Source organism: Dromiciops gliroides, chromosome 1, assembly GCF_019393635.1.
Source record: "Dromiciops gliroides isolate mDroGli1 chromosome 1, mDroGli1.pri, whole genome shotgun sequence".
NCBI lineage: Eukaryota > Metazoa > Chordata > Mammalia > Microbiotheria > Microbiotheriidae > Dromiciops > Dromiciops gliroides.
In genome coordinates this window covers 632,648,814-632,663,306 of record NC_057861.1, presented here as the reverse complement: position 1 = coordinate 632,663,306, position 14,493 = coordinate 632,648,814, and the positions used below count along the sequence as shown (strand labels likewise).

At 39.7% G+C, this 14,493-nt stretch overlaps 1 protein-coding gene across 1 annotated transcript in view; it reads right to left on the bottom strand.

The window, feature by feature from the left end:
• The window catches only part of LOC122753085 (phospholipid-transporting ATPase ABCA3-like), a 265,236-nt gene extending 251,056 nt beyond the window's left edge, over window positions 1–14,180 (bottom strand). The window contains exons 1-2 of the mRNA XM_044000190.1: window positions 14,127–14,180; window positions 13,566–13,827 (exon numbers count right to left, since the gene is read on the bottom strand). Coding sequence (XP_043856125.1) covers window positions 13,566–13,827; window positions 14,127–14,180 — 316 coding nt within the window. The remainder of the gene's footprint in view (window positions 1–13,565; window positions 13,828–14,126) is intronic.
• Window positions 14,181–14,493: the final 313 nt, after the last annotated feature.

Below are 14,493 nucleotides of genomic sequence, written 5' to 3'. Positions count from 1 at the left end.
TACATCTAAGGGTAGTTTTCAACATTCATTTTCATAAGATTTAGAGTTCCAAATTTTTCTCCTTCCCTCCCTTTCCTCCCCGCTCCACAAGATTGCAATCAGGTTATATATGTACAATCCACAAGTGTTCTTTTTATCAGTTCTTTCTATAGGGGTGCATAGTAAGCTTCCTCATTAGTTCCTTGGGATTGCTGAGAGTAGTTAAGTCATTCACAATTGCTCATTGAACAATACTGCTGTCACTATGCACAATGTCCTCTCAGCTCTGCTCATTTCACTATACATCGATGTTCATTAGTCTTTCCAGGTTTTTCTAGGATCATCCTGTTTGTCATTTCCTGTATCACAAGACCATTCCACTACAATCATATAACACAGATTTTTGCATCATTCCTCATTTGATGGACATTCCCTTGATTCTCAATTCTTAGTATCCACCAAGAGTTGCTATAAATATTTTTTGTACAATTTTCCCACCTTTTCTCTTTTTCATGATTACTAATGTTAACTGTTTCCCTTCCATCCTATTCCCTTCCCCATGATATTTATTCTATTATCCATCTTCTTTCATCCTATCGCTCTTCAAAAGGGATTTGCTTCTGTCTGTCCTGTCCCCCACTCTGCCCTTCCTTCTTTTGCCCCTCTCTCTTTATCTCCTTCCCCTCCTATTTTCCTGCAGGGTTAGAGAGATTACTCCACCCAACTGAGTGTGTATGTTATTCCCTCCTTGAGCCAATTCTAATGAGATTGAGGTCTTTGAGCCAATTTTGATGAGTATTAGGCTCATTTAATGCCCAGATTATATAGATTACTCTACCCAGTTGGGTGTATGTGTTAGTCCCTCCTTGAGCCAACTCTGATGAGTTTAAGGTCTTTGAGCCTTTTCTGATGAGTGTAAAATTCATTTACTGCCCTGCTCCTCTCCCATCTCTTCCTCCACTCTATAAGTCTTTTCCTGTTTCTTTCATGTAGGATTTCACCTCTGCCCTTCCCCCTCCCCCAGTGAATTCCCTTCACCCCTCAATTTAACCCTAAAGATGTTATCATCTAGCTAAGTGACACAGTGGACAAATCATCACCCCTGGACCCAGGGGGATCCCAGCCAAAACCTGGCCTCAGACACAAGACAGTCACCCACTGTAAGACCCCAGGTATGTCCCCCAGCTCCAATTTTTTTATGGTTCCCTAGGGTCTTGCATTTGAAAGTCAAATTTGCCATTCAGTTCAGGTTTTTTCATCACAAATATCTGAAAGTCTTCTTTTTCATTAAAGTCCCATTTTTTCCACTGAAAGATAATGCTGAGTTTTGCTAGGTAGGTGATTCTTGGTTGTAATCCCATTTCCTTTGCCCTTTGGAATATCATATTCCATGCCCTCCGGTCCTTTAATGTAGAAGCTGCTAGATCTTGTGCTATCCTGACTGGGGCTCCACAGTACTTGAATTCTTTCTTTTTGGCAGCTTGCAATATTTTTTCCTTGACCTGAGAGGACTGGAATTTGGCTATAATATTCCTAGGAGTTCTCCTTTTGGGATCTCTTTCTGGAGGTGATTGGTGGATTCTTTCAATTTCTATTTTAGCTGCTTCTTCTAGAATTTCAGGGCAATTTTCCCTGAGAATATCTTGGAAGATGGTATCTAAGCTCTTTCCTTGATCATGGTTTTCAGGTAGACCAATAATTTTCAAATTATCTCTCCTGGACCTATTTTCCAGGTCAGCAGTTTTCCCCAGAAGATATTTCACATTGCCCTCTATTTTTTTATTCATTTGGATTTGGTTTATTGTGTCTTGGTTTCTCATAAAGTCACTGGCTTCCATTTGTTCAATCCTCATTCTTAGGCAATTATTTTCATCAGAGAGCTTTTATACCTCCTTTTCCATTTGACTTTTCAAGCTATTGACTTTTTTATCATGTCTTTCCTGCATCACCCTCATTGCTCTTTCCATTTTTTCCTCTACCTCTCTAACTTTATCTTCAAAGTCCTTTTTGAGCATCTTTATGGCCTGAGACCAATTCATATTTTTCTTGGAAGCTTTAGATAGAGGGGCCCTTATGTTGACATCTTCCTCTAAGGGTGCCCCTCGGTCTTCCTTGTTACTGAAGAAACTTTCTATGGTCTTCACCTTTCTTTTTTGGCTCATCTTGCCTATCTTTTACTTGACTTTCAGCTCCTTAAAGTGAGGCACTGTTCCCAGGCTGCAGTATCCCAAGCTTAAGAAGTCCCAGGTGGTATGATTTAAGGAGAATCAGGTTCTTCCCTCACCCAGCCTGTTTCCTGGTCCTAGATCACCCCAGACCAACTTGCTAATCAACCAGCTTTGTGTGTTGTGGTTGGCAGCTCTGAGAAGCCTGTGCCCCTCCCCAACCTGGGCCACTTCTACTCAAGCCTACCTCCTTATTCTCAGCACGGGTGTAAAATCCAAGTTCTGTCTTAGCACCAGCATAGACCCCTGTAGTCTCTCCCCTGCCCAGGGCTCAGCCCTTTCACCAGACTGTGAGCTTAGTTTCAGGTGACACTGGTGCTTCAGCTGATTCAGAGGCTGTGGGGGTCTCCTTCTCTGGTGAGGACTTCCTGAGACTGGATCTGTGTCAGGGTGACTGTGGGGTTGGGCTCGACTCCTGTATCAGCACAGCAGCTCCCTCCTTCTGGCCTTCCAAGCCGTTCTTGGTTAGAAGATGATTTCAGCACATTCTTCTGTGAGTTTTGCTGCTCCAGGCATTTTCCTATGGCGTTATTTGGATGTTTTTTGGAGCGATCATGTCATGAGTTCGGGAGCTCACTGCCTTTCCTGAAAACTTGCCTATTTCTATCAAAGATATCACAATTCTTCCATTTTCTCAGGTTCATTACCTTGACCCCTGAGTGAGCTCTCAAACTCATGACACGATTGCTCCAAAAAACATCCAAATAATGCCATAGGACAATTCCTGGAACACCAAAACCCACAAAAGAATGTGCTAAAATCATCTTCTAACCAAGGACAGCTTGGAAGGTTGCAAGGAGGGAGCTGCTGTGCTGAGACAGGAGTAGAGCCCAAACCCACAGTCACCCTGACACATGTCTAGTCCCAGGAAGGCCTCAGCAGAGAGACACCCCCCCACCGAACCTCTGAATCAGCTACAGCGCCAGTGTAATATAGAACTAAGTTCACAGTCTGGTGAGAGGGCTAAACCCTTGGCAGGGGAGAAATTACAGGAGTCTATGCTGGTGCTAAGGCAGAACTTGGGTTTTTCACCCCTTCTGGGAACCAGGAGGTAGGCTTAAGTAGCAGTGGCCCAGATGGGGGAGGGGTAAAGGTTCAATGGAGCTGACAACCACAACACAAAAAGCTGGCTGATTAGCAACTTGGTCTGAGGTCATCTAAGGACCAAGGAACAGGCCAGGCAAGTGAAGAACCTGCTCCCCCTTAAATGATACCACCTGGGACCTTTTGAAGGTTGGGATACTGCAGCCTGGAAACAGTGCCTCACTTTAAGGAGCTAAAAAGCAAGTAAAAGAAAGGCAAGATGAGCAGACAGAGAAAGGTGAGGACCACAGAAAGTTTCTTTAGTGACAAGGAAAATCGAGGTGCCCCCTCAGAGGAAGATGTCAATGTCAGGGCCCCTATATCTAAAGCTTCCAAGAAAAATATGAACTGGTCTCAGGCCAAAGAGGCGCTCAAAAAGGACTTTGAAGATAAAGTTAGAGATGTAGAGAAAAAAATGGAAAGAGAAATGAGGGTGATGCAGGAAAGACATGAGAAAAAAGTCAACAGCTTGAAAAGCCAAATTGGCCAAATGGAAAAGCAGGTACAAAATCTCTCTGACAAAAATAATTGCCTAAGAATTAGGATTGAACAAATGGAAGCTAGTGACTTTATGAGAAACCAAGACACAATAAAGCAAATCCAAATGAATAAAAAAATTAAAGACAATGTGAAATATCTTCTTGGAAAAACTACTCACCTGGAAAATAGGTCCAACAGAGATAATTTGAAAATTATTGGTCTACCTGAAAACCATGATCAAGGAAAGAGCTTAAACATCATATTCCAAGAAACTGTCAGGGAAAATTGCCCTGATATTCTAGAATCAGAAGGTAAAACAGAAATTGAAAGAATACACCAATCACTTCCTGAAAGAGACCCCAAAAGGAAAACTCCTAGGAATATTATAGCCAAATTCCAGAGCTCTCAGGTCAAGGAGAAAATATTGCAAGCTACCAAAAAGAAAGAATTCAAGTACTGTGGAGCCCCAGTCAGGACAGCACAAGATCTAGCAGCTTCTACATTAAAGGACCAGAGGGCATGGAATATGATAATCCAGAGGGCAAAGAAATTGGGATTACAACCAAGAATCACCTACCCAGCAAAACTGACCATAATCTTCCAGAGGAAAAAAATGGGACTTCAATGAAAAAAGAGGACTTTCAGGTATTCATGATGAAAAGACCTGAACTGAATGGCAAATGTGACTTTCAAATACAATAAATAATTGGAGTTATGGGGCATACCTGGGATCATGCAGTAGGTGACTGTCTTGTGTCTGAGGCCAGGTTTTGGCTGTGATACCCCTGGGTCCAGGGTGGATGCTTTGTCCACTGTGTCACCTAGCTGCCCCATGATGACATCTTTAGGGTTGAGGGTAATACACTGGGAGAGGGAGAAGGGCAGATGTGGTATGGGGTAAAATCTTACATGAAAGAAACAGGAAAGGGCTTATGGAGTAGGGGAAGAGATGGGGGAGGAGCAGATCAGTAAATGAATTTTACAGTCATCAGAATAGGCTCAAAGACCTTAATGTCATCAGAGTTGCCTCAAGGAGGGATTAACATACACCTAATTGGGTGGAGTAATCTATTTGATCTGGGCATTAAATGAGCCTAACACGCCTCAAAAATTGGCTCAAAGACCTCAATCCCATCAGAATTGGCTCAAGGAGGGAATAACATACACACTCAGTTGGGTGGAGTAATCTATCTAACCCTGCAGGAAAATAAGATGGGGAGGGGATAAAGAGAGAGGGGCAAAAGAAGGAAGGGCAGAGTGGGGGACAGGACAGACAGAAGCAAATCCCTTTTGAAGAGTAATAGGATGAAAGAAGATAGATAATAGAATAAATATGATGGGGAAGGGAATAGGATGGAAGGGAAACAGTTAACAATAGTAAATCATAAAAAAGAGAAAAGGGGGAAAAATTGTACAAAAAAAAATTTATAGCAACTCTTTGTGGTGGCTAAGAATTGAGAATCAAGGTAATGTCCATCAGTTGAGGAATAACTGAAGAGGCTGTGGTATGTTATTGTAGTGGAATGGTATTATGCTGTAGGAAATGACAAACAGGATGATCCCAGAAAAACCTGGAAAGACTCATATGAACTAATGTATAGTGAAATGAGCAGAACCGGGAGGACATTGTGCACAGTGACCGCAGTATTGTTCTATGAGCAATTGTGAATTACTTAACTACTCTCAGCAATACAATGACCCAAGACAATCCCAAGGGACTAATGACAAAGCTTACTATCCACCCCCATAGAAAGAACTGATAAAAAGAGCACTTGTGGATTGTACACATATAACCTGGTGGCTGTCTTGTGGAGGGGGGAGGAAAGGAAGGTAGGGAGAAAAATTTGGAACTCTAAATCTTATGAAAATGAATGTTGAAATTATCTTGACCCCTAACCCCGATCATTTGCCAGATCTGCTGTTTACCTCCACAAAATGTCTCATATAAAACTCCTTCTGTCTACCTATAGCTCTCTGCTAGGTACAATGATCATGCAATTGGTTTACCCATCTCAGATCTCTACCCCATACAATTCATCATCCATACAAGCTACTAAAGTGATTTTTCACTCAAAACTTTAGATAAATAAAATATTAAAAATTACTAATATGGTAATGTTTTACATAATTGCACATGTATAACCTATACTGATTACTCACAACCTTGGGGAGAGGGAGGGTATGGAGGGAAGGAATGAGAGAGGGAAAGAATTTGGAATTCAAAACTTTAAATAAATAAAATGTAAAGTGATTTTTCTTATGTATAGATCTGACCATGTCTCTCCCCGACTCAATAAACTCCAGTGGTACCTTACTGTCTCTAGAATAAAACATAAATTCCTACATTTCGCTTTTACAACCCTTCACAACCTGGCTCCGACCTATCCTTCCAATCTTATTTTTTTTTATTTTAATTTTTATTTTTGCAAGGCAATGAGAGTTAAGTGACTTGCCCAGGGTCACACAGCTAGTTAAGTGCCAAGTGTCTGAGGCCATATTTGAACTCAGGTCCTCCTGAATCCAGGGCTGGTGCTTTATCCACTGTGCCACCTAGCTGCCCCCCCCAATCTTATTATACATCATTCCCCTTCCTCCAATGTGGAATCTAGTCAAACTCTAACTCTGTATCCATATTTTTTCCACAGGTCTTTCTCCATGCCTGTGAAGCAATTCCCACCTGTGAGAAAATAATGGGTTTTGCCAATTCCCAAAGGCCCGAGCTTAAGGGAATTGATTTGTATTGATTGGATTGACTGAGATTAACTGACTTTGCTGATTGACTCACTAAAAGTTAATTCAATTAAAACCACACCTGCCTGGCTCTCAAGAAGGTGTGTTCTCAGAGGCTGTGGACTCTGACCTCAACACGGGACCACCCTCAAGTCCAGTGAACCAATGGATTTGGGTGATATTAGTCAATTAGCTTGAAGTAGTGTGTAAGGATGGCCTCTCCTCCAGACTCAGAGGAAGCTGCAATGGCAGTTCATCTCTCAAACAGGCTAGTGGTGAAGGACTTGAGGAATAACCAAGAGAGGCTGGAACTCTAGGCTAGATAGGCCTTTTCTTAACTTTCTGACCCAGCTGTTCTCTTTTACTAAGAATTTTACTAATACCTGGTATGCTTTAATAAATGCTTAATGCCCCAAACTAGTGCTAAAGCTTCTAATTTATAAGTAAACCCTAGCTAATTTTTCCTACACTTGGGACAGGAATAAGGTAACCACACATTAGATTTTACACATCACAGTTGGTGACCACGAATGGGGGTGCCAAACCTCTCAATCTTCTGATCTTCTTTGCAAAAGAAGTTGGGTAAGAAATTTTCTCTGATTTTCATGTGCCTGTCCCATTAAATTTTCAAAGTATCTAAGTAGCTCCTAAGTACCCTTTTTTTCTAACTTTAGTCTGCTTAATCAAACAAATGGAGATAAGATCATGTTAATGCTTCATTTTGGGGGGTTTTCTATTTTGATTTTTAATTTTATTTATCTTTATGTTTTACTATGGCATATTTATAATTGCAATATGGGGACTAAAAATACCATGGGGACTAAAAAACACCAAACCCTACTATATAATACAGGGGTCTCCCCTAGAAAGGATACTCACAGAATGGGATTCATATAAGCTACCAATTCAGCCAGGCATGAAAAAAAGAAAGTTTATCAAACTGTGTTTTAAGTGGCATAAAAAATATTTTAGCTTATTAGAAGACCAGTGGCCAGAGTCCATATCTTTTGATCCCCTAATGTTGAGAGATTTGCAATTGGGCAGCTAGGTGGTGCAGTGGATAGAGCACCGGCCCTGGATTCCAGGAGGACCTGAGTTCAAATCCGGCCTCAGACACTTAACACTTACTAGCTGTGTCACCCTGGGCAAGTCACTTAACCCCAATTGCCTCACCAAAAAAAAAAAAAAGAAAGAAAGAAAGATTCGCAATTATTCCTGTACCTTAAGTCCCCCAAAGATTTAACTTATTGGGAACTCTGGAAGTTCAGCAAGGAGCTGACCAAAGGGGATACAAGAGAAGGGGGATCCAAGCCTGAGTTTGAATCTGAGCCCATTTCTCAGGCTAGAATGCCAAATGGCCCAACTTCTATCCCCTCTCTCTCTATTTCCTCTATGCCAGCTGCAGAAGAAAATTCACTTTTAGAGGAGACAGTAAAGCTCAAAATTCTTCCCCTTAAAGAGATCCTCACCTATGATTGAAAGGGTACTGTAGTGAGGCTCAGACAATACATACCCTTTGGGCCCAAAGATTTGAGTTCATGGAAACAAGATATTCCTAAATTTGATGAGGATCCCACAACAGTTATCAGCCAGTTTAGGGCAATTTTCAGAGGATATCAGCCCACTTGGGGTAATGTTACTTATCTCATGGAAACGATATTATCCCCAGGGGAAAGAGCTGATATAGTAGCTGCAGCAAACTCCTCAGAAACATCAGGAAAAGCTGCTATTCAATGGCCTTTAGAAGACCCTAACTGGGACCCCCATATCCCTGAGCATTTTGATAAGTTGCAGGAAGCAAGGTAAACATTGCTAAAGGCAATGGAATCCTGTGCTAGGAAGACTATAACTGGAAAAAATTTATAGATATTGGGGAGGGAGGGAGAAAAATTTGAAATCTGAAATCTTATATAAACAAATATTAAAAACTATCTCTACATGTAAATGGAAAATAATAAAATACTTTTATCAAAAAAAAATTATAGATACTATTCAGGAACCTAATGAAAGACCTAATAGATTCTATGATAGCTTGTGTAAGAGTGCCAAACAATATACTAAATTAGACCCATTAGATTCTAGAGATGCACGTTTTAATTCTAATCATTTTGTTCACCAATTCTTGCCAGAAATACGGAAATATTTTGAAAGGCAGTGTCCAGGTTGGAATGCCCTGAGTACTGATAAAATTTGAGAAATAGCAACATATATTTATGAAGGAAAGGAGAGGGAAGAGAGGGACAGACAGAGCATTTTGGCTCCATTACAGGAAACCATGAGGCAGTGAGGTCAGGCAGTTGAGAATCGCTATCGACCTCCTAGATTTTGCTAATCCTGTAATAGACAGGGACACATGATGTAGGACTATAGAATAAGGCAAAGGGAACTTAGACAGATGATGACTGGTTAATTTAGAAACCCCTTCAGGGGGCAGAAACAGAACAGTTATAAATCCTCTCAAAGAGGTACAGAGGGGCAGAATCAAAAAAGTTATATATCCTTTCAGAGAGGTACAGAGGACTGATGGTTCAGGGGAGGGGAAAGGACGGTGGAATCTGAAGACTTTACCTTTCCAGACCCCAAGATCTTTAGCCCTCTTGTGCCAGTCCATTCACCTCCCCAGAATAACAAACCCCATGCAACCCTTAGGGTTAGGGACACTTATTATGATAGTTTATTAGATATAGGAGCCTCAAGATCAGTCCTCGTGAGCAAACCTGACCCTGAATGTACATCTATTGGATCTCTAAATGTAGTCACATAGTATCTATGGGCCCATTAACAGTAGAACATTCAATTCTACTTATGCCCGACTCTCCTGCAAATCTATAAGGTTGTGACCTTCTTTTTAAACTTAGAGCAACCTTATCTTATTCTCCAGATGGTGGCATCTCCCTGGAATTACCAGAGGACACTGTCCACTTGCTGCCAATTTTGATCACAGACACTCAGGAAACAGTAAGGGATATGTTTGAAATCCCTTCTGAAACTCCTGAGTCCCTGTGGGCTTCTTCCTCTTCTGATGTAGGTCTCCTTAAATATGCTGTGCCTGTTACCATTAAGACCAAAGGTGGCCCACCACCATTCATTCCACAATATCCCTTATCTAGGGAAGCCACTGAGGGAATTGTACTTATAATTGAGGCATTGAAAAACCAAGGTATTCTTGTCCCATGCCATCATTCCCCGTGTAATACTCCCATTCTTCCAGTTAAGAAGCCTAAGCCTGGGCCAGATGGCAAACCTGTTTATTATTTTGTACAAGATCTGGGAGCAATTAATTCTTATGTTGCACCTAGACATCTGATAGTGCCCAACCCTTCTACTATCATTTCCTCAATCTCATGTGAGGCAACATGCTTCACAGTGGTAGATCTCTGTTCTGCTTTCTCTTCAATACCAGTACATCAGGATTCTCAATACTTGTTTGCCTTCACCCGGAAAAATAAACAGTAGACTTGGGCCAGACTCCCACAGGAGTTTGTTGACAATCCCACACTATTCTCTCAAATTTTGCAGCAGGATTTAGCCTCCATTACTTTGAAAGGTTCCACTTTAATCCAATATGTAGATGACTTACTCCTGGCTGCACTCAATGCTAAGATTTGCCAGGAAGACAGCCGCCATTTGTTGCTTGAGCTGCACCAGAGAGGCAACAAGGTCTCCAAGTCAAAGGTAAAATGGGGCCTATCTCAGGTGAAATATTTGGGTTTTGTTTTGGCTGCTGGCATGTGATCCATCTTTCCCAAGCGTGTCCAGACTATTCAACAACTCTCTGCTCCCTCTACTAACAAGCAGCTAACGGCTATTCTGGGAGTAGCTGGGTATTGCAGACAATGGATATCCTCTTTTGGTGAAATTACTAAGCCTCTTCTATCTCTAACCAAAAATTTTGTCCTAGAATCTTTACAGCTGGATCCCCAGCATCTTTCAGCTATATCAGAATTAAAACAGGCCTTGTTATCAGCACCTGCACTAGGACTCCCAGACTACAGTAAGTCTTTTACTCTTTTTGTACATGAAGAGAGGAGTGGCTTCTGTGGTCCTGACTCAAAAATTGTGACTTCTCCAGCGCCCAGTAGCCTATTATTCTGCCCAACTTGACTCTGTAGCTGCTGGAGCACCACCCTGCCTGCAGGTTGTGGCTGCCACTTCTTTCCTGTTAGAAAAAGCCTCTGATCTAGGGTTAGGTAACCCTCTAATCATGCAGTGCCCTCATGAAGTTGAGGCTCTCTTACTGCATCATAGGACACAGGCTTTCTCAGATCAAAGGCTCACTACATATGAAGTAACCCTGCTAGGAAATGAGAGAATCAACTTTAAAGAGTTGTACAGTCCTTAACCCAGCAACATTGCTTCCTGACTTGCCATTCTAAGGAGAACCTTTGCATGACGATACCTCCCTAGCTGACATAGCTGAGAGACCTCATCATGGTCTTTTTGACACACCTTTAGAGAACCCTGATTTTATTTTCTATAGTGATGGATCCTCTTTTATATATGAGGGAATCCACTATACAGGTGCTGCTGTAGTTTCTGATTATGATACTGTCTAGGCAACTTCTCTGTCCTCCCATCTTAGTGCACAAGCTGCCAAACTTGTGGCTCTTACACAAACCTGTCACTGAGCCAGAGTAAAAAATGCTGCTGTGTACACTGATTCCACATATTTATTTAGTATCTGCCATGCTATGGGAATGTTATGGCTGCAGAGAGGATTTTAACCTCTGCTTGCAAAGTCATTGCTAATGGAGAATCTATTAAGGATCTATCTGCCTTAAAGTTTCCCTCTGCTCTAGCTGTTGTTCATTGTCCTACCCATACAGGAAAGAATGACCCTGTCTCAGAAGGGAACACACGAGCTGATGCTGCTGCCAAGCTTGATGCTTTGGAAGCCCCTGAACATGTATTTAACCTCTCCTCTTCTGATGATGTCTCTATTTCTCTTACTTATGATAAGTCCAAAGTAGACAAGTGGAAAAAGAAATTCAAGGCAAAACTGATCAACAGAGTCTGGGTGACTTTGGAGGGAAAGCTGCTTCTCCACTGGAGTTTCTACCACCAGGTATGCCTATCTATTCACAAGAAAGGACACTTTGGCACACAAGGTATTGGGGACTCAGTAAAAAAGGCTTGGATTGCCCCTGGAGTTACCAATGTAGCCTTTAGAGTGTGTGCTTCTTGTTCCACCTGTCAGACTTATAATCAACATGCCTTCCATGCTAAAACTTATGGAGGGTGTCCTTTAGCATATACACCTTCTGAACAAATTGATTATATTACAATGCCTGTATTCAGATAGCATCAGTTATTTCTCTGTAGATGGATTGCATTTTTCTTAAGTCCTTCAGAGTTGTCTTAGATCATTGCATTGTTGAAAATAACTAAGTTATTTACAGCCATCTTACAATATTGCTGTTATTTTGTATACAGTACATTTCACTTTGCATCAGCTCATGTAGGTCTTTCCAGGTTTTTCTGATAGCAACCTGCTCATCATTTTTTATAATAAACTACATTTATATGGTATTTTAAAGAGAAATTTCCTTACAATAAACCCATGAGCTTGATTAATGCCAACAATAGTAATAGATAACATTTATATAGTACCTTATACCTGACAAAGTACCATATGGTATCTGCACTCCCAGGGCTTGAAAGCACTTAACAAATGTTTGTGGATTGACTATGATAATACAGAGAGAGAAACATGAAAAAATAGATATGACCTAATACAAAGTAAACTAAGTAAAACCAGTCAATGGCTAGAACAAAATAAATGGAAAGACCATTGCCCAAATCAAATGAAATTTTTAGCTTTAATAGCTAAGAAGAGAGTTAGGAATACACTAATATGCTTCCTTTCCTTCTTTGCTGAGGTAGGGATTTATGGGTGTGGAACACTACATATAATGTTGAACTTAGTTTATTTTCTGAATTGTGATTTTTTTCTAATTTTTGTTTTTTGTTATAATAGATGACTCTTTGGTAGGAGGAAGAGAAATATATTGGGAAATGCTGGTGATATAAAAACAAAAAAAACCAAAAAAATATCAATAAAAATGTAAAAAGAAAAAGAAAAGTCTGAAGAAAGACTCCCTCAGCCTACCAGCACACTTCTATCTAGTTTATAATCAATACATTAACACTCTTTTAATAAGCTACCAATCTACCTATTAGTATTATCACTCAGCTAGTATTTCTTAGCACTCAAGGACTCCCTGATATCATTGCCAGAGATAGAGAAAAAATGTTTCTTCCCATAGTAAGTTTGAACTCAAAAATATGTTCCCACAGCAATCCAGTGAAATATGATGATTAGTACAGCAGGAATAGCCTGTGTTTAGAGTCAGAAGGCCTGAAATTAAGTCCTGCCTATGCCACTTACTAGTCATGTCCCTTTACTTATCTGAGGCTGGTTTTCTTCCTGACTACATGGAGATGACAAGAGTCTAGCACTTGTACTGTACCACTCACAGGCCTAATGTAAAGAAGGCATGGTGCATATTGTGGGTACAATGTAATTGTGAGCAGTTGTCTTAGTATTAATAGTCTTCTATAACTGACAACAAAATTTGTTATTAAGGATTAATATTCTATAAACTAACCTGAAACATCTAGCCATTTAAATAGGCTTTCCCCCATGAGAAAATTCATTGTATTTTTCAAACAATAAATATATAAAGTAACTTTTGTACCAGAATTATTTTCCCTTCACAATTTTGGGAATCACATATATGAAGATTTCATATATAGCCTGTGAAGTGCTACTAATAAAACAGAACTAATTTCTAATTATTACTAATAAATTATTATATTGATAATTGCATGCTAGCTTTATCACATATTCCATTGTTTTATCTCAAGATTTCAAAATTATTTTAGTTTAATTTTATTTCTATATTTTCCACTTCATAATTCATATATGTACAAACACACATATATATTTGAGGTAATGAGATTAGAACCTTATATCAGATTATAGGTCTAGCATAAATCACATTTAAAAATTAGAAAACAAATTTTAAATATTTTACAAAAAAGTTCTTTTCCTCCCCAAAGTCTTACCTCTTAAACCAAACTGGAAGGACTCTGCCACTTTCTCAGCAATATTCTTCACAACATCACTCTCAGGAGGCATATAAAATATAGACAAGAAATCTGATGGAAAATTGGTACTCAATATTTCGGGAAGCTCATCAATGTATAAAGGTCCGTATCTTACAGATTCCTTATGTACTGGTTTGTTCTTCAAACGAAGTGAAATTAAAACTCCAGAAAACAGCAATGGCAATATGATTTCTAAGAGGCTTGATAAAAACATGCGCTTCTAAAAGAAAAATGAAAAATTCCATGTTAAACCAAAACAAAGCCAAAATTAAATGTCACTTGGAAGGACTCCAATGATCTTTTCTGTAATAAATTGAACTCACATTAAAAAAATTTTTCTTTAAAAATTAGGTAATTATATACAAATACATATATATATGATACCACCGATTGTAGAAAAGTGTAAATTTACTAATCAGGTGGTTTTTATTTTCTTTGAGCAACTTTTTCAAAAATTCTTTTAAATGGCTAGTCTCTCCCAAAGTCCCACATTTTTTGACCAATGCATCATATACCTACCTTTAAGATATAATTTTTCCAGAGAAGAAGTTTAAACAGCTTACACACTGTCATTCTTCTGATCTGAAGGAAAGCTCACCACTATATAAGGACCAAAGAAAAATAAAAGTCACATATTTAACAAAAATATTTAAATGTAGACATTTTTTGCTGAGAGAAGCGAGGGGGGGAAGCAATTAATGTAATAGAAATCTTTTTCTTCCCTATGTGTTTTCTTTATTCTCTCTTTTCTGATTTCTAAGCCTGAAGTTAAAAAACACAAACAGGAAAATAAGACTGTTAACAGAGTTTGGTTTTTTGTTTGTTTGTTTTTGTGGGGCAATGAGGGTTAAGTGACTTTCCCAGGGTCACACAGCTAGTAAGTGTT